The sequence below is a fragment of the Neofelis nebulosa genome, chromosome 15 (assembly GCF_028018385.1).
Source record: "Neofelis nebulosa isolate mNeoNeb1 chromosome 15, mNeoNeb1.pri, whole genome shotgun sequence".
Lineage (NCBI taxonomy): Eukaryota > Metazoa > Chordata > Mammalia > Carnivora > Felidae > Neofelis > Neofelis nebulosa.
Genome location: NC_080796.1, coordinates 10,074,741 through 10,094,237, shown reverse-complemented (window position 1 = coordinate 10,094,237; position 19,497 = coordinate 10,074,741). Strand labels below are relative to the sequence as shown.

Sequence of the window (19,497 nt, the reverse complement as noted above, 5' to 3'; positions counted from 1 at the left end):
CCATTCTCCTTTGTTTGATAATACCATTTTTTAACGCTCAAGAGATCAATAAAGCCATACCCAAACTGAAGCCCCTCAGGAGGGTGGCCCCTACGAGGAAAGAGCGGAGTCTTATAGTCAGCTGTGGGTCAGAGATGGACCCCACTAGCTACCAGCCTACAGAGTTACTGTTCACCTCTCTAAGCTCTGTTTTCCTCCTCTGAAAATTAGGATACTAACTGCTTTTCTTTTTATTCTTATATATTTTTTCCAAGTAACCTTTTGAGTCCCATGAGTCCCATTTATATCCATTGTTTTCTAATTCTGCATCATCACTGGGGGGGAGGAAGGAGAACTTATAAGTAGAAGATGGAAAAGCAACAGAGCCAGAGTAGGCGACAAAGTACTCACGAAAATGGAAGCCGGCGAAAGCTTTCCAAGATAATTAGCTGTTACATTACTGGGCTTCCTTTATTGCCACTTCTAGTCCATTTCCCATCAAGTATTCTTAATTTTTTCTTCACAAAATTAGACAGACTAGTAAAGCACTTGGTCCAGTATTCATTCATTTCTTTTATTTATCTTTTTATTACATTTACAGTCAGTCCTCTATAAACTGTGGTTCTTTCTTGTTAATTTTCTCTTGAAATTATTTAATAGTGCTTAGTGAGTGCAGAGTTCTGTTTGTGTCGATGAAAATTTTAGAAAATTTTAGAAGTAGCTACTGGTAGTGGCTGCACACATTGCGAGTGTAATTAATGCCACTGAATTGTTAAAATTGCAGTTACATATTACACTTGCATATATTACAATTGCAGTTATATATTTCTTAAAGTTAAAAAAAATTAACTAGAGGGGCACCCGGCTGGCTCAGCCGGTGGAGTGTGCAGCTCTTGATTTCAGAGTCATGGGTTCAAGCCCACGCTGGGTGTAGAGATTAGTTACAAGTTAAAAAAAAAAAAATCTTTAAAAAAAAAAAAAAGTCTTCGTTTAAATAGAATTAAATAGAGCTAGTAGTACAGGACTGGACCCAGTATTCCTTCCCTTGTTTATTTCACCAGGCTTCTGATACAGGGAACTATCAAAACAGAAGTCCCACCCATATTCAAATCTAACCAGAATGCCAAAAGGTCACCCTTCTCTGACTGCCAGAGTAGTCAAGATGACCCTGTGGGGAAAACACGATGATCTAGTACATCTTCAGGTATAAATAGTGAAGAAGGGTCTGAGCGCCCCTGTTGTGTCTCCCCCGCTTATAGAACAATTACAGTGGGGGTTACGGTTGAATTCACGTTGTTTTACAACCGAGTGGGGTGTTCCTTCCTCAAATTCATAATGTTTGTTTTCCTACGTAGGTAACACCTGGTGGATGGTGGAAACTATTTACATTTTAAAGTTGTCTTCCCTGTGAAGTTATTTTTAATACGGGATGGTTCCCTTTCCTAAAATTCTGTTGTTACGTTGTGCTGTTTCAAGAAGCTCAAAAGCTATGTTCAGTTAACAGAACTAATTTGCAGTCCTGTGATGATTCTGAATACTTCCTTCTCCATTCTGAGGAACAGACTTTAATACATTCTGCCTTACTGTGTCAGGAAAAGAGTTTTTTAAAATTTCAAAACTTCTTTTTAATTTTTTCTAAGTTTATGTATTTTGAGAGGGGGGATGGAGACAGAGAACGAGAGAGCATGCACACAAGTGGGGAAGGGCAGATAGAGAGAGAGAGAGAGAGAGGGAAGGAGGGAGGGAGGGAGGGAGAGAATTCCAAGCAGGCTCTGTGCCTGATGAGGGGCTTGATCCCATGAACTGTGAGATATGACCTGAACTGAAATCAAGAGTCAGAAGTTTAACCAGCTGAGCCACCCAAGCTCCCCAGTACAAACTTCTTTTTAATCCAAACACCATTTCGTGCTCTCAGGAGAATTCTATTAAGGATATCTACTGTGAGTCACAGCTGAGGATACAGTAAAGAATCAGATGAACTTCTGGTTTCATCTTTTGGCGGCTTACTTGGGTAATTTTACCCAAATTGTTTTTTAAATATTTTTCATGCTTCCATACTTTTGTGAGAACATGATTTTTTTTTAACTTTCGTTTATTTATTTACTTTGAGAGAGAGAGCAAATGGGGGAGGGACAGAGAGGGACAGAGAATCACAAGCAGGTTCCCTACTGTCCGCACAGAGCCCCATGTGGGACTTGAACTCCCTAACCGTGAGATCATGACTTGAGCCAAAATCAAGACTCAGACACTTGAGCGACTGAGCCACCCAGGCGCCCCAGAACATGATTTCTTAATAACTAATACTTAAGAACAGTATTTTTCATGCCCTTCGGAGCCACTGTGGCTGGTCTTTCTTCCACGTGCTGTGCTGTCCTTGCAAGTCGTCTGTTCTCTCTTCCAAACCTCTCTTCTCCCATGAGTGACTCTGCCCCTCACAGATTTCCTCACCGCTCGTCACTCTTTCGATCTCTCTGGTTACGGTGGAATGTGGCGGTACCTTTTATCGTCGCCAGGTTTTCCCTCTTTGCTGGTCTCCCTGCTTTCATTCTCTTGCCACTTCTGCATTGCTCTGCTCTGGCTGCCACTGAACTTGGCTTTGACAACTGCTGCCAGCCCAGCAGGAGTGTTTGCCGTGTCTTTTAAGCAATTAGGTTCATCACATCAAACGAAATAATTTACACAAAATCTCCTACTAGAGACCTAAAAATATCTACACTAATTTGGTTCAGAAATGTAGAGACTGTATAAATGAAACTTTTCTGGGTTCGAGAAGCATTTTTAAATCCAGAATAACTTTGCTCAGTAAAATGATAGCTTAGTATCCAAAGCACTAATATTCTTTCTTTTGTAAAAAAGAGCATGACACACTCTCACCAAAAGTACAACCTGCACTGTTTTTAAAAAGCTTCAAGGGGTGTGGCTCCATCAGTTGAGCATCCGACCAGGCCATGATCTTGCCGTTTGTGGGTTCGAGCCCCACATTGGGCTTTGTGCTGACAGCTCGGAGCCTGGAGCCTGCTTCAGATTCCATGTCTCTCTGCCCCTCCCCTGCTCACGCTCTGTCTCTCTCTGTCCCAACTCGTACTCTGTCTCTCTCTCTCAAAAATAAGTAAACATATAAAAAAAAAAAAGAAAACATAAGAGGCTTCAAAAACATTTATGCTCGTTTCATAAATTTTTAACACAAAAAGTTTACCACATGTACAGGGTCCGTGAGGCAGAGAGAGATTCACTCTCTTGTTCCCTCCTCAGTAATTTTATGTGACTTCTTTGTGTGCCATGACATTGCAGATACAGTGGCTAAAAATTCAGATGGGGACACTGTGCGTATAAAGCCTGCATTTCAACAGTTGTCCGACCGCAAGAGTTATCTGTTTGCTGAATTTGACTATCCCAGTTTGGGGGGGGAAAGGTGAAACTTTATTGCAATACTCATAATATTCCAACATGATTATTTTAATGTCAGGACCCAAACTCCCTTTGCCCAAGGAGCTTGTGAGTCATTGCCAAGAAATCATTGACTTGCTTGGGTCTGGAACCTGGGAGCACTGTATTATCTTCTCTTGAAACTCTTCAGCTCTTCGCAGCATAAGAAATATGTTATTCAGGGGGCGCCTGGGTGGCGCAGTCGGTTAAGCGTCCGACTTCAGCCAGGTCACGATCTCGCGGTCCGTGAGTTCGAGCCCCGCGTCAGGCTCTGGGCCGATGGCTCGGAGCCTGGAGCCTGTTTCCGACTCTGTGTCTCCCTCTCTCTCTGCCCCTCCCCCGTTCATGCTCTGTCTCTCTCTCTGTCCCAAAAATAAATAAAAAACGTTGAAAAAAAAAAAATTTAATAAAAAAAAAAAAAAAAAGAAATATGTTATTCAGGGGCGCCTGGGTGGCGCAGTCGGTTAAGCGTCCGACTTCAGCCAGGTCACGATCTCGCGGTCTGTGAGTTCGAGCCCCGTGTCGGGCTCTGGGCTGATGGCTCGGAGCCTGGAGCCTGTTTCCGATCCTGTGTCTCCCTCTCTCTCTGCCCCTCCCCCGTTCGTGCTCTGTCTCTCTCTGTCCCAAAAATAAATAAAAAACGTTGAAAAAAAAATTAAAAAAAAAAAAAAAAAAAAGAAATATGTTATTCAAATTGAAGGTAGCATCATGATCCAACCCCATATTGCTAATAAAAGTCTACTCAGCCTGTAGTAGATTGTTCCATGAGGGAGTGGGGGTGAGGATGGTGTTTGTTTCCTGAATAGGTGACAGTCACAGCAAATATTGGGTACATTTTATGAAAATTAATCTGTCTTTTCACCTTGAAAATAATCATAGTATGTCCTTCAAGAGATTCCCTTTGGGAGCACATTTTAGCAGCATGATACGCCGAATGGAGTAAACCATTCATTTTTCTTCATTAATATGTACCTGTGTAGTCTATTTGTGGGGATGTGTGATGTCCACAAAACTGTATTAAATGCTTCAGATACAACTGATACTTGTTTTTAGAAATAATTCAGAATGTGGCAGCCGGGGAGGAAGCCACATTGCCGCTTGCTAGGGACTCTAAAAAGTTTTTAATCTGAAAGAGGGCAAAACATGTTCCCTGCTCTGTCTGTATTGGCAACATTTGCTTCGATATCTTCAGGTCTGCCCGTGTCCCAGGAAACAAAATAGGGGAGGACACAACCTAGACCTTTCTGATGGGGAGAATGATGGCAACTCAAAATTGCTGTTGGGCTTATCTTCAGAGAAGCTGTCTAAACAAAGTGACTTTTGTGCAGCCTTCCTGTCTGTGTCTTGGCTAGATCGCTGGCATCGGGGAAGTTAGGCGAAGATGAGCCATCGTGTTAACTCCTTACTGAGTCAGATGGGAGGCCAGGACCAAGCTACAGCCTTTTATGAAATCGTGTGGCTAGCTGTTCATGGTTCCTGGACAAAGGAGCATTTTAGGAATGGCAATCATGGCTGTTCTGCCCGGAACGGCCCTTCTGGGGGGAGCAGGGCAAATCCAGCTTCCTCCCAATGGAGGAAATGCAGTCTTGCAACCACAGAAGAGGGTTCATGGAAAATGGTTCGTCCAGGATTGATGCCAGAGTCTCCAGAGGCTCCTGAGGGTTATCCAGGGATGACCTACCTTTTCTTTGTGCCAGATGGCCTCATCTTTGCCTTTCCTTTTTATCCTGCCCTCGAAGCCTCCTCATTAGTGCATTACTGCACTTGCTTGTCGGGTCTCTTGCACTTGGCTTCTTCTCTTTTCCACGTAATCATCCTTTCAGTTTACATCGTTACTGCCTCTTCTTGGACTTTTGCAATAGCTCCTTAGCAAGTTTCCCCGTCCCTCGTGTCACTTGTCTCTCCCTCCAAATGGTCTTACATTTGCACTGTCTAAATTTGGGGTCTCAAACGATACCCCAAGGGGCCAATCAGGTACTAGAAGTAAATTAATGACTTCATCTGTCGAGAGAAGGGGGAGGTCCCCAGGCCTCATCTGGAGGTACCCACCTTCGTAAAACACTATGGATGCCATCAAGCACAGCTGAGGGTCTGGGTCTAACACAGTCGGTTGAAACCTCTGTTGTGAAGTGGGTTTTTTTGCCCTGTCAGTCTCTTCCCACGACTCCGTTGGCTCCGTAGAAAGGCTGTCTATGTGGCTCGGTATTCAGGACACTTGGTAGCTGGCCCACTCCAGCTTCCCGGCATGCCCCCTGCTGCCCCTTTGCGCTCACCCTGCACTGTGCTCAGTTGGCCTCTGCATCCCAGATGCACTCAGGCCTGGTCACCTCTGATCTTTACCTTCTGTGTTAGGGTGCCCTGGAATGAGGAACCTCCTTTCTACATATTTATTTTTTAATTTTTTTTATGTTTATTTATTTTTGAGAGAGAGAGAGACAGAACATGAGCAGGGGAGGGACAGAGAGAGAGACACAGAATCCGAAGCAGGCTCCAGGCTCCGAGCCATCAGCACAGAGCCCCATGTGGGGCTTGAACCCACGGACTGTGAGATCATGACCTGAGCCGAAGTCGGACACTTCACGGACTGAGCCCCCCAGGCGCCCCATCCTTTCTACATATTTATGTCTTGCTTACCTCAAGATCTAAGTCCGTGCCCTTTTTGTGGGTGGAGTGCCCAGGACAGCACCTGGCTCACGGTCGGTCCTCAGTGAATGCTGGCTGCTGCCATTATTCCTTGATCCCTGAGCTCTTTAGTATTTATTCCTTCCAGACTGCTCTGCACCTCAAGCAAGGGAGGGGCTTGAGCATCATCCCTCCTGAAGTCCTGTGTAGGACTGTCCTCTTTCTCCATTATCATAGGGCACACAGCAGTCTTCTACAGACCCATTGCAAACTCCTGATGGGTGGGGATCCTGTTAAATACATTTTTGTATTTTCTGCAAAGCCAACACACAGTGTTGTCAATAACAGTCACCCACACAGGGCAAGGTTTTGTTTTTAAACCTAGTTTACTTAGAAAAATAACCTTTAAAAGACCTATTTAATTTTGATTATTTTAAGGGAAAAATCCGTTATCCAAATTAAGTATGAGCTAGGTGCTGTCTATATGTAAACTGCTCATCTGTGTATTCATTTTCTCTTTGGCATATTTGTTAAGCACCTACCATATTCTAGAAACTGAGGACACACCAGTGAACACAGGTCAGGTCCCTGCTCTTGTGAAGCTTACTCTCTAGAGGGAGTGACACATAATAAGTAAGTTCACATAAAAATGAACAACGTAGGGGGCACCTGGGCAGCTCAGTCGATTAAGCTTCTGACTCCAGCTCAGGTCATGATCTCACCGTCCCTGGGTTCCAGCCCTGGGCTGGAGTCGGGCTCTGTGCTGACAACTTGGAACCCGGAGCCTGCTTCAGATTCTGCGTCTCCCTCTCTCTCTGCCCCTTTCCCACTTACGCTCTGTGTCTCTCTCAAAAATAAACATTTAAAAACAATTTAAAAAAACAACGTAGGCTCAGATCTTGGTAAGTGCCGTGTGCTGACATCTCAGCAGGGTGGGGGAGGGAGATAGAGCTGGCCGGCAGGGTGGAGGAAGGCGCTGGGAGAGCCAGTGCAGCTGGGGCGCAGAGAACGGGTTAGAAGGAACCGCAGGGTGTTCCGGGTGAGGAGGAGGCTGAAGCTGGGAACCCGCAGGGCCTCCGGGCCAGGATAAGGAGCTGGAATTGAATTCAAACGGAGGTTGAATGCCATGATTTTGAGCAGCAGGTGTGACCTGATCTGCTTCCTGGCTGCTCCGTGGAGACTCGAATGTCCGGGGGCGGGGCCAAAGAAGGGAGACCGGTCAGGTTAGTGGCTTGGTTGAGGTGAGAAGCAGTGCAGGGTCGGGTCAGGGTAGCAGGGGGGTGTGGTGAAGGTGCACTTTTGAAGGAGAACAGACAGGACTCGCTGATAGAGTAGATTCGGGTGGGGCTGGAAGCAGCAGTTTGGAGGGGAAGAAAATCAAGTGTTTTGGAGTCTGTTTATTTCAACAGTTGACTGGGGGTTAAGAAGTGGAGTGGTTCTTGACATTCTTACCATTTCTTTTCCTATTCTGTACTTATTAAAGCGTCCTGTTATGCAAACAAAAACAAATTACAAAAACACGAGGTAGTGCCTTACCTAGAAACTCAGAGACATTGTAAACTCCTGTTTTTATTTTTTAAAAAAGCCTTTTTCCTTTCAAAACCAGTCTTTTAAAAGTTCACCGTTGACCTGCTTCATCATTATTTTGTTCCTCTTTTGTTTTTATTTTTTTTTTAATGTTTATTTATTTTTGACAGAGAGAGACAGAGCATAAGTGGAAGGGCAGAGAAAGGGAGGGAGACACAGAATCGGAAGCAGGCTCCAGGCTCCCAGCTGTAAGCACAGAGCCCGACGCAGGGCTCGAACCCACGATCCGTGAGATCATAACCTGAGCCGAAGTCGGACACTTAACTGACTGAGCCACCCAGGCGCCCCGATTCTGTTCCTCTTTTTTGCGCTGTCCACATAGCACTGTTCTAATGCACGTCCTGGGATAGGAGGTCACCATTGTGTTCTTCCTGGATGATGGCTTTCCTCCATATAGCTGCCTCCTCCTGCTCCAGCTGTGACTTGTTACATTACTTTGCTGTATTAGAAGCCATGACATTAATCTACGTGCAGATTAATTGCACGACCCAAAAGATCTTTCATCCACCCATCTCCTCCCCCATGTCTCTAAATCAATGGATTTGGCCATTAGTTTAAGTATCTCTTAATTGGGGTGATGTGTAAGATAAGGATTTGTTGCTAGAGATAGAAAATACTCTCTAAAGACCAAAGCACCTGATTAGGTTTATTTGAAAATCCTGTTCATCTCACTTTACTTGTAATATGTAACAGACTATATGCAGCCAAATTTTAATAGCCCTAGAAAATAAGATCTTTCCATGTAAAGGAAATGGCAGGAGGTTTAATGAGTGTGTATTCAAACTCTGCCGGTAACTGGTGCTACAAGGTAGGCGGGTTAGGTTAGCTGTCTGAGCATGGCCTGTTTTGTAAAAGGGGACCAATAACGCCTACGTAACGGAGTTGTGAAGACTGTGTACAGATTCACTGAATTATGCCTCTTATTACATAAAGTGTCCCGATTCACAAAATAAGGGTTCTTGTTATGGAGCCCAAGTCTAAAGGAACAGGCAGGGAACGTTGCTTATTCCTTCAGTGAAAGTGGCATTGAAGTTGACACGTGCTTCTAGAGTGAAATCACTGGCACTTAAGCTACTTATGATACGCTAATATGATTTGTGAATGTTAATTCTCAAGTTAGAAACTGTGTGTTCCTGCTCCAGATTCACCAGCCTTGAAGTTCTGGATTGAGCAAGCCTATATCATTAAAAGAATATTATTTGGTATCTGTTTTCAACTTTAATCTTGTGAGGAGGCAGTTTAACGGGAAGGCCTCTCTGAATGTTTTTCTTGTCACGTTAGGATTTACTGTGCCAGGAGAGTTGCAAAATAATTTTATTTTTTCGACTAGCTAATTCTTAAAACGCTATGTGGGCTGATCATTGATATTTGAGGGGAAGTGCAGAAGAACTATTTATTTGCAAATATACAGACTAGGCCAGATGGATGTCTTGTTTTGTTTTTGTTCTTAATTCTGCACTTATTCATAGAGCACCACCAGTGACAATTACATTAATTACAGCGTAGACATTCCTTTTGTTCTCAGTGGAAGCGCTGTTCTATTTTGGCTGGATAGGAAAGGAATTTGGTAATTGAAGTGGGAAACTAAATTTGGTTCTTAAAGCTTTATTTTTTCAAGATTAAGAAATTAACCTTTTTCATGCCGACATTATGGAAAAGAGGGGGGGAAAGGCATACAAACTTTTTTTAGGGGAGTTTGGAGAAGACACATTTCTTGGTGTCTGAAATCAACTTCTCTACCTGCTTCGAAACACTTGGCAGTCTTTTGAGTGAGACCCCAAACTAAGACCCTGACCTTGTTTTGGCTTACTTGACTTTGTACCATTAATTTTTTTTTTTTTAATGTTTATTTATTTTTGAGAGAGAAAGAGTGTGAGCAGGGGAGGGGATGAGAGAGAGGGAGACACAGGCGGCTCCTGGCTCTGAGCTGTCAGCACAGAGCCTGTCGTGGGTCCCAAACCCACAGACCTTGAGATCATGACCTGACCTGAGCTGGAGTCAGACGCCTAACTGACTGAGCCACCCAGGTGCCCCGACTTTGTACCAAAAAAGACTAAAAAAAAAAACTCTGCCAAAGTTGTTTCTTAAACTTGTTATGTTTGACTGCCTTGGTGTGGGAGGTAGAATTTCTGTGCTGGGGGTAGATTCTAAGACCCCTGCCCCAAACTCTTGCCAGAACAGAAAGGACCACACCCACCTGTCTTCAGAGTTTCCCCCTTGGCCTGCGTGTTCTGCACCTAAACTTGGTCCTACCGTCCCTTGCTCTGTATCTGTAGACTACAGGACTACAGGGCAATTGGAAAAGAAAGATCCCTGGAGAAGGTCCCTCAGCAAGACTGAAAGGAAATAATGGAAGAGGGCACACTCCCTCACTTCAGACGCTGGGGCTGGCCTGCTGAAAGAAACAGGTTTTGGTGGGAGAGAAAAAGGAAAAGAAAGTATAAGGTGTGGTTAGATTTTTAGCCAAGAATTAAGGGCTTGGTGGTGGAGGGTGTCAAAACAAAAGTGTTGGCCCATCTCACACAACTGTAATTTCTTCCCTCTTCCAAAAATCTGCCAAAGTTCACCGCCACCCATAGTAAATAAGGAGCGGGGAGCCAGTTAAGGAAGGCTTGCATTACTTACCTGGGTGACTTCCGGGCACATACCCCAGATTAGGGCAGGCGGGGGCTGAGGTAGCGACCTGACAGCCGGTGCACCATGGCCGGCTGCAGGGTCTCAGAAGCACATCTGTGTCTTTCCAGAGGATGTCACCTTGAGTTTCACCTCATCTTTCAACATACTTTTATTCATATTCACTGTCTTTTGATTTATGATTTGAGTCTGTTTCTTGAATTGATAGATTCAAAATTCATATCACAAAGATATAAAGGTAACGGTAATGCCATTCTGGGGCTCATCCTCACAATTCTTTTTTTTTTTTTTTTTTCAACGTTTATTTATTTTTGAGAGAGAGAGAGACAGAGTGTGAGTGGGGGAGGGGCGAGAGAAAGAGAGAATCCGAAGCAGGCTCCAGGCTCTGAGCTGTCAGCATGGAGCCCGACACGGGGCTTGAACTCATGAACCAGTGAGATCATGATCTCGGCCAGAGTCTGGCGCTCAACCAACTTAGCCACCCAGTCGCCCCCCCTGCCCCCCAACAATTATTCTTAATGCGATTGTTTTTTCCCTGGTAGTTAAAGCGACTCGAAAACACCTATGGTGAGTGAATTCACTGTTGGTAAATGTACGACTTTATTTTATGCAGACAATAGATAGTGAATGAGTCTATGAAAATTCCCTTATTTTTTTTTACATTTACTAAAAATAAAAACATCAGCGATATACATCATTGGTAGTAATATGACCATTAAAACTAGTTTCCATTTTCCATTTCTCGCTCTTCAGAAACTTCTCGGTTTCAACATGGTACTTGTAAAATCATTTTTCTTTGTTGCATAAAGGGGCTCTTTTAACATTGTATAAAGGGATGTTTAATGTCATTGCTTTCTAAAGAAACATTTGAAAGACCATTCTTTCACATGTTTGTACTTTCCATTTTAATGTCACTAAAGTGCTTCAGTTTTCTCAGAAGAAAGACCTCATCTGAAATACCCATTTCCTATAAAAAGATTAAATTGCTAACATTGATTTTTTTTTTTTTCTTTTTGAGATAATGGTTTCTGTAGACCCACGTTCAGGGAAGCTCAGAGATTATATTGAGTTATTTGGCCCTAAAAGCCTTGAGTTATAAAAAGAACGAACAGAATCAGTAGTATTTATGCATAGCACATTAGCAGAGATGGCTGGCTGGAACTGGAAATCGTATTAAGGATTCTATGCCATCGATCAGATAAATGACATGACTGGCAGTCCTCAGCCTCCAGTGACCTGACACCAGCAAGGTATCATCTGGCAACACGCTGACATCTGCAGTGTTAGGCCCATAATGCCCACCTGTGTCATCACCTGCAGCCTGTCCAAGCAGGCCAGCTCACAAGTTCACTTCTTTGAATCAACCTGCTGCTTGGAGGGGGGCTGCCTCTGCTTCCCAGTCTGGCTCTACCGACCGATCCCCTTCTCCCTATACCCCGGAACCTCTTTAACTCCTAAATGGCAAGAGTTTTTGCTTTTGTCTTTGTTCTCAAATAAGGGGTGGGGCGGAGGCAGGAGAGGGGTCTCCAGAGGAAAGCAGAGGCAGCTTAGAAAGGAGTTGGGGTGGGGGGGACAGGAGATACTAGCAAACTCCAAATATTAAACATTTGAGACTTCAGGCCACTCAGTTCCGCTGTCATAGCAGCCCTACACTGTGTGTGGGTGAATCGGCTTGACTGTATCCTGATTCAGTGTTATTGACAAAAAAAAGGCAGGGGCCTTTGGCCCACCACCCATAGTTTGCCAAACTCTGTATATGCCAAAGTACACATCCCTGGGAAACTGGCTCTGAGATATTCCAGAAGAGAAGCCCTTAATATATTTTGGGCAGCAGAGCATCATTTTATAAATAACATAGTTTCGCAGAGGAACTGAGGTTAGCACTCATTTTGATGTTAAAAGTTGGCATCGGGGCACCTGGCTGGCTCAGTCCATAGAGCATTCAACTCTCAGTCTCGGGTTCCTGAGTTCATGGCATCAAATATATTTTGAGTCTCACACGTTCATTTCTTTTTTTAATGTTTGTTTATTTTTGAGAGCGAGCACAAGCAGGGGAGGGGCAGAGAGAGGGGGAGACCCAGAATCCGAAGCAGGCCCCAGGCTCTGAGCTGCCAGCACAGAGCTGGATGTGGGGCCCGAGCCCACAAAACTGTGAGATCATGACCTGAGCCGAAGTTGGGCGCTCCACCGACTGAGCCACCCAGGCGCCCCTCACATGTTCATTACTTAAAAATTGCTGGTGAGTGAAGAACGAAGTGTTGGACCATCAGCCTCTGTTACAAAACAAAACCCAGCACTCGTGATTAAGCAGACAGGGGCCATGAGTGATCACCTCACAGACACCCTGCCTGGAACATGGAGCTAAGAGCCGTGCCGGGCCCAGTCCCCTGCACCCTGCATCAGGTCCCCCGGCCCTGGGAGTAGTTGGGGGCTGTGTTTTCACACGTGTGTATTTGGCAGTCATCTGCATAAAGTAGAAGCGTTATTATAACGATTCTGATGATCAGTTGTGATTTTTTTTTTCTGTAGGAGTTGGATAAACCTACCATAGAAATGCAAATACCTGTTGGATGGAATTAGACTTTTTACCGTTAACATGTAAACTCTCTCTGACAGGTTGTTCCTGCAGAAGGACTGGTCTCTATATTAAAGAAGAGGAATGATAGTGTAGGAGGCCGTCCCGCCCAGATGCAGCAGAAACCATCGAAACGAAGAGTGAGGTTCCAGGAAATAGACGATGGCTTAGATCAAGGTAAAGCACCCGGGTCTCCCTCTAGCACGGAGCTGGCTCTCGGTGTCGCTTGAAAGAGTGGGTCAGACGTGGTAGTGTGTTTGGTAATAGGATTTGTAAAAGGACACACGTACTTAGTCACTTTATATTCTGTAAAGAAACACGTAGAATCAAGCAATCATCACCTCTTCCCTCATTCCTGAACCTTTTGTTCAAATAAGTGAGCAAGCAACTTGTAAAATTCAACGCATGGTCTCCCTGTCTCACAGACCGTGTGTTTGGAGCTCATTTTCAATTTCCTGTTTTACACGTTTTTTTAAATTATTTTTTTAATTGTTTTTTAACATTCATTTATTTATTTTTGAGAGAGAGAAAAAGCACGAGTGGGAGGTGTGCAGAGAGAGGGAAAACAAGAATTCCAGTCGGGCTCCATGCTGTCAGCACACAGCCCGACACGGGGCTCGAACTCGTGATCTGTGAGATCATGACCTGAACTGAAATCCAGAGTCAGACACTTAACGGACTTAGCCACCCAGGTGCCCCCAATACTTTATTTATTTTTTTTTTTTTAAGTGAGCCTGCTATTGTCTTTTTTTTTCAGGGGCAGTTAATACTCCTTTTTTGTAGGTCTGAGAAATGTTTATGGGTTACAAATATATTCCCTGGTGATTTTTTTCTTGGCTCGATAGAAGTGCCTCTGGACGGCGCGTTTACACTGTTGCTGTTGTTTACTTTTCCCTCCTGGGCTTGTATTTAAGGTAGTTGCTAGGTTTACAGAAGGCCTAGGTAAATAAGGATGAGAGGAAATATAGCCAAGAACCTGTCGTTGTGTTTCTCAAGTTTATAAAACAACTGCATTGTTACGAATAACAGTGTAAGCCTGTCCATATGCCTTCCAAGTATGACATAAAGGGATAGCGATAGAGGTTTCTAGAGTTTTACAATAGAAAGCTTCTAATTTACACTTACAGAGGAACCTCAGAAATAATCTGTTCCCATCCCTCATTTCACCTCTGCACCTTGCTTGTAACTACCCGAGTCTTCACTGGATACAGTGGTATGCTCTGCATGAATGACACTGAATCGTTTTTTACCAGGAGGAGCCCTGGATTTACAGATGACATTCATTCATCCGCACTCAGTGGCCATCTCATCTCTAACCAGGCCACTCCACTGGTACCTTGTGGCCCCCAGGGTGACTGTGCCTCTCTAAACAGTTTCAGTGCGTGTTGATAAAACAAACAGGACAGGTGTTTAAAAATATACTGCGTTTAAGTGTTTATATATAAATATATGATCATGAAAAAGACATGGAAGTACATGCATCAGATTGTTCATATAGATGAGGGGGTGGGAGAGCATGATGCTAAAAAACAGAAGAGATGGTGAAAAAAATTGAACTGAGCAAAAAAACAAAAACCCCAAGAGATACATTAATGATATTCTAGTTATTTGTGTGTCTAAAAATATATTTGCATATATATAAATTATTAAACCTATTGATTACTAAAATTGATTAAACTATAAATTTGTAAATCACAGAACAACATAGTTACATAATCGTGTTTATATGGGGGCGCCTGGGTGGCTCGGTCAGTTAAGTGTCCAACTCTTGGTTTGAGCTCTGGTCATGATCTCACAGTTTGTGAGTTCGAGCCCCCCATCAGGCTCCATGCTCACAGGGCAGATCCTGCCTGATATTCTCTCTCTTCCTCTCTCTCTGCTCCTCCCCCACTCGCTCTGTCTCTCATAAATAAATAAACTTTTAAAAAAATTATAATTCTATTTATCTAAAAATTCTGAAATCTGTGTCTTTGATCTGAAAGGAGACACATCATACTTGAGTGTTTGCCTCTGGGGTAGGAAGGGAATATGCCTGAGTAGGTGAAACATGTTAGATATTTTTGGATTTGAATTTTACAGGAAGAATATCTTCACTTGTTACTGTAAAGTCCTTCAAATAAAGTCTATTTGGTTTATGATAAGTTTTATAAAATTTGGGGGTTTTTTCATCATAAAAATAATATATGCTAACCATGAAAAAACTCCTACAGCAATGAAGTAAAACAATGTCCAATCTTCCAACCTTCCCTTGAGGGTTTCTCCCAAGGATTGATTGAAGTTTCTTACCATCTTTGCAGGATACATTCTGTATATATGTGTGCACACATGTATATACACACCAACACACATTTTTGTTCTAATACAAATGGGTTCATTATATACTGTTATGTCGCTTCTTTTTAATTTAACCATCAATCTTGGATATCTTATTATGAGAGAACATATTAAATTTACTTCATTCTTATAAACAATTGCATAGTATCTCATTATATGAATGTCCCATGATTATTTAACTGGAATAACAGAGTCATTCTCAACTTTTTGTTATAACAGACTTTGCCAGACTTTGAATGTGCCTGTAAATACGCTAGTGTGTGGTGCAAATCTGTGAGCTGATTCCTAGAAATTAATTTGTTGGACTGAGTGATAGGGTCCAGCTGGCCTGAGACAGTCCTGGTTTACACCTGTTCTCCCAGCTTCTTTCCCCACTCTCTCTCGCCGTCAAACATGTCCCATCAGGAGGATAAATTAATTTCAAGTTTTAACGGATACTGCCAAATTATCTTCCAAGAAGGTTCTGGTACACCCTCATCGTGCTGATCATACAACTTTTTAGTCTTACTCCAAAATTAAAAATTTTTTCTTTAATCATAAATGATCATTAAGACTTTCAACCAAAGGATAGTTATTTTCTTCAATATAGAGAGACTTGTATGGACATCTGTATTAAAAACCAACCTGCTAGTTGGTTTTTTTTTCTAATGTTTATTCAATTTTTGAGAGACAGAGTGCAAGCAGGGAGGGGCAGAGAGAGAGGGAAACACAGAATCCAAAGCAGACTCCAGGCTCTGAGCCATCAGCCCAGAGCCCGACGTGGGGCTCTAACTCACAGACCGTGAGATCATGACCTGAGCCGAAGTCAGACACTTAACTGACTGAGCTACCTAGCTACTACCCCCCAACCTGCCAGTTATTAAGCAAAGTAAAGAGAAATCACCCTACTAGCTAGAACGTTACTGTTCCACGAGATGATAAGAGTAAAATTGAGTAATTAAGATGCAAAAGTGATCTCCCTTGAAGACATTTTTTATTGTTTATATCAAATTGACATTGCTTTACGGTGGACTCATGATGTGAACTCCAAAGATGGTGTAACATCGAGGTGGTAAGTTGCACCCTAAAATAATGCTATGATCACATCGGAGAAGTACTGTCCTTCTTTTCTTTTTTAATGGAAGTGGTCATATTCATCGTATAAGTGAGCTAGCTTTCATTTTAGCACTGACAGGCTCCACAAGTATCTTTGTGGTGACTAATAGGTGAGTCCTGTGGAGTCCTCAGGAGCACTGGCTTCCTGTCAGTGACTCCACCTGTAGAGGACCACTATTGACCAGAAACGTCTTGAGAAGACCTCAGATGCTAGGATCTCAATTCTGAGCCAGTGTAACCTTACTCTCTTCTCACGTTTGCAGATGAAGTTGGAGGTGGTTCCTGTATTTTACTGGTCTTGCTGTGCATAGCAACGGTTTTCCTTAGTGTCGGAGGAACTGCGTTATACTGCACTTTTGGTGACAGGGAGTCACCCGTTTGTACGGACTTTGCAGACAACATGGACTTCTATTACACTAAGTTCCTGCAGGGAATGGCGGAACTTAAACACTGGATCTACCTCTCCTAGCAGCACTCCAGAGGCACGGGCGTGCTGGCAGTGAGAATCAAAGAGCGAACCTTTCTAAGCAGCTTTTATTTTAGGAGTTCTGTAACACGCGTCCCCTTCCCCCAGCGAGGAACCCTGGACATCAGCAGCAGCAGCTTTAAATGGCAACACAGAGGGACTCTCAGAATAATCTGCATACTGAGCAGATGTCGGTCTGAGCATTGTGGATGGAAGGAATGGCCTTTGGAGGGCATGTGCCCTCCTCCATGCCGCTCCCTAGTGTGGTGAACTACACTGAGCAGAATTAAAAGGGCCGTGTTGGAGCCCCACCATTTTTAGCTGCCTTGTTCAAGCTAATGGTTATAACCAAGGACGCTTTTGGTTTACATTTGTTGGTCCAAAGACATTGCTTCCAGCCATCACGCAATAAGTTTGTGTATAATCAAGAGGAGTTACCTTACAGCTTCATTGTCTTTTTTTTGGTTAACCTTGGGCGCTGTGTAATCTAGGCTTTGTGCGTTAATGCCACATTCCGTTCTCCATTTGTGAAATGATTGTGTGCGTGCGTGTGTGCACACGTGGGTGCGTGCATGTGTGTTTCAGACAGTTATCACAAGCAGATACCCAGCACAGACTCACAAAGGTTATCTTGACTTTAACCTGACCATAGATGTGCAGGTGCAGATACAAGGCATAACTGTGGAACAGATGAGTTGTAGAAATCTTGGCCTTGAAATTAGAAACCGTGACCAATAGGTGACAGTTAATTTGATTAACTAGCCAGAAATTAATCACAGGCCTGGAGGTAAAGAGTTAAAACTAAAGAACTCCTGCCGAGTGTCAGGCACCCAGCTTCATCATGGATTCACTGCTTCCTGAAGTATGATGAATACTGGACTCCGTTCTCAGTAGGTGAGCACCTACCATTACGTTCTGAGGATCTAAGAACCAGAATAGAGATAAAGGAGATATTAATTCCTGCTCTAGATGCTTCAATTCTGGTCACATGTAGGATAAACTGACACCTTGGCAAATGAAATGAAATTATGATATATAATTCAGTATTAACAAATCCCGCAGTCAGGTGTTTGAATGTGCATTCATATCATGGGCTTGATTGAGACCTGGTTATGGGGTCATTAAGTGAAAATCCAATCAATCCTATCTTAAATAACTAAGTGTCTGATTTTTGTTTAAGTCCGTCAGTTTGGTGGCATTTCCTTTTGTAAGGTACAGCGGTCTAACATTTAGAAAGTCTTGCTTTGGCTTTTTATATCCTAGGCAGCATTTGAACAGAAACAAAACACATGAATTATAGTTTTTTAGCAAGTGATCATTATTTCTTGTTTATTTGTTAGGATCGTTTGAAAGAAAAAGGGAGAAATTACTTTCTAGTTGTTACTGGCTGGTACAGTACCTCCCTTGGTATTTCTGCTAATTTATTTAGATTATATGAATTTTAAAGGGCTTTTTATATGAGTTGGAAGTGTGTTGTTGAGCATGCATTCGGTTTTCCAATGCTAGATATTTAATTGCTATGTACTTAGTGTTTTGATTTTCTATCCTTTCAGTTCAGTGTATTTTTAGGACTGTTAATTTTTAAATTGATGTTTTATTTTCACTTAATAATACTGTTGGACTTGTCTCTATCATGTCACCATAAACTGTAATATTTTCAAGGATTATAGATCAAAGATATTTATTTAGAAGTGTACATGATACTGAAATTTAGATTCGTTATACCTAAGGCTGATTTTATTAGAAGATTATTTTAATGTTCTATTATAAATTTTAAGAATTTGTATTCAGATTGTATGTAAAATATGTAAAATGTTGATGGTACTATCTTTCGTGGTTCTACAAGAGACATTCACAAAGTCTACTGTGAAGGGCATCCCCATCATAGACAAACCTCTTCTGTTTAACCCTCATGATTTCTACTTACAGGAATTCAGTGATGGTGATTTCTGCCAGTTTTATGTCAAGATAAGTCAGAATTTCCCTCCTCTTCACCTCTGTTAGGTCACTGTCGAAGTCCTAAATAATCCGTAGTGTCATATTTGCCTAAAGGCCACCAGGGCCACTGTAAGACCCCCCTTGTGATCTCACAAGGAGGTGCAAAGACGGAAACAATACCCAGTTCTAGAGAAACCATGTGTGTCCTCACCGCTTCCTGGGGGTCTGAGGGTGAGGTGAGCCCAGGAGCATCCTGATATCTTGACTTAAAATAAGCACGAAATCTCAACTAGAGAAATTAGGGCAACTTTGAAAAATGTAGCAGTCATTTATTGCATGAATTGGACTAATTCCGCCTGGTGACGAAAAACCTGTTGTCTCACGCGTGAAAAATTCATTCCAGTTTTACTCTAATGTGATTTTTTCTGTCATTGGCAAGTGCTGACAACCATTTGTAACTAATCTTCCTTAAAGACTGTGTTTGAGGGTAACAGATCAAGCTTGTAATTTAAAATTACACCAACAGAGTGTCTCAGAGAGTTTATTTGAACCCCGGGGTGCTGAGAAAAACAGCTTTAATGTGACAATAAAACGCTTTGAGAAATTGGTCTGCCCCCCAAGTGGATGGCTGCCTATTTGGGGACATCTGCTAGGTCCCTGTGGAAAAGCTCTTCTGGTTCTAAAACTCCTCCCCTATCTGCCTGACACAGTAATTGAAATTTACTCTAAGAACTTATTCCTTCAGATTTAAAAATCAAAATCCTCTGAGCTGCAAAATTGTGTGTTATGGTAAAAAGAATTTGAAATGTGAAGGTAGGTCTTATTTTGAAAGGCCAGGTGT

The 19,497-nt window shown here is 42.8% G+C and overlaps 1 protein-coding gene across 2 annotated transcripts in view; it reads left to right on the top strand.

The window, feature by feature from the left end:
- The window catches only part of CNST (consortin, connexin sorting protein), a 118,081-nt gene extending 98,818 nt beyond the window's left edge, over nt 1–19,263 (top strand). For both annotated transcript variants that reach the window (XM_058701407.1, XM_058701408.1), the window contains 2 exons: nt 12,865–13,000; nt 16,516–19,263. In XM_058701407.1, coding sequence (XP_058557390.1) covers nt 12,865–13,000; nt 16,516–16,721 — 342 coding nt within the window. In that variant the 3' untranslated portion in view covers nt 16,722–19,263. The remainder of the gene's footprint in view (nt 1–12,864; nt 13,001–16,515) is intronic.
- Nucleotides 19,264–19,497: the final 234 nt, after the last annotated feature.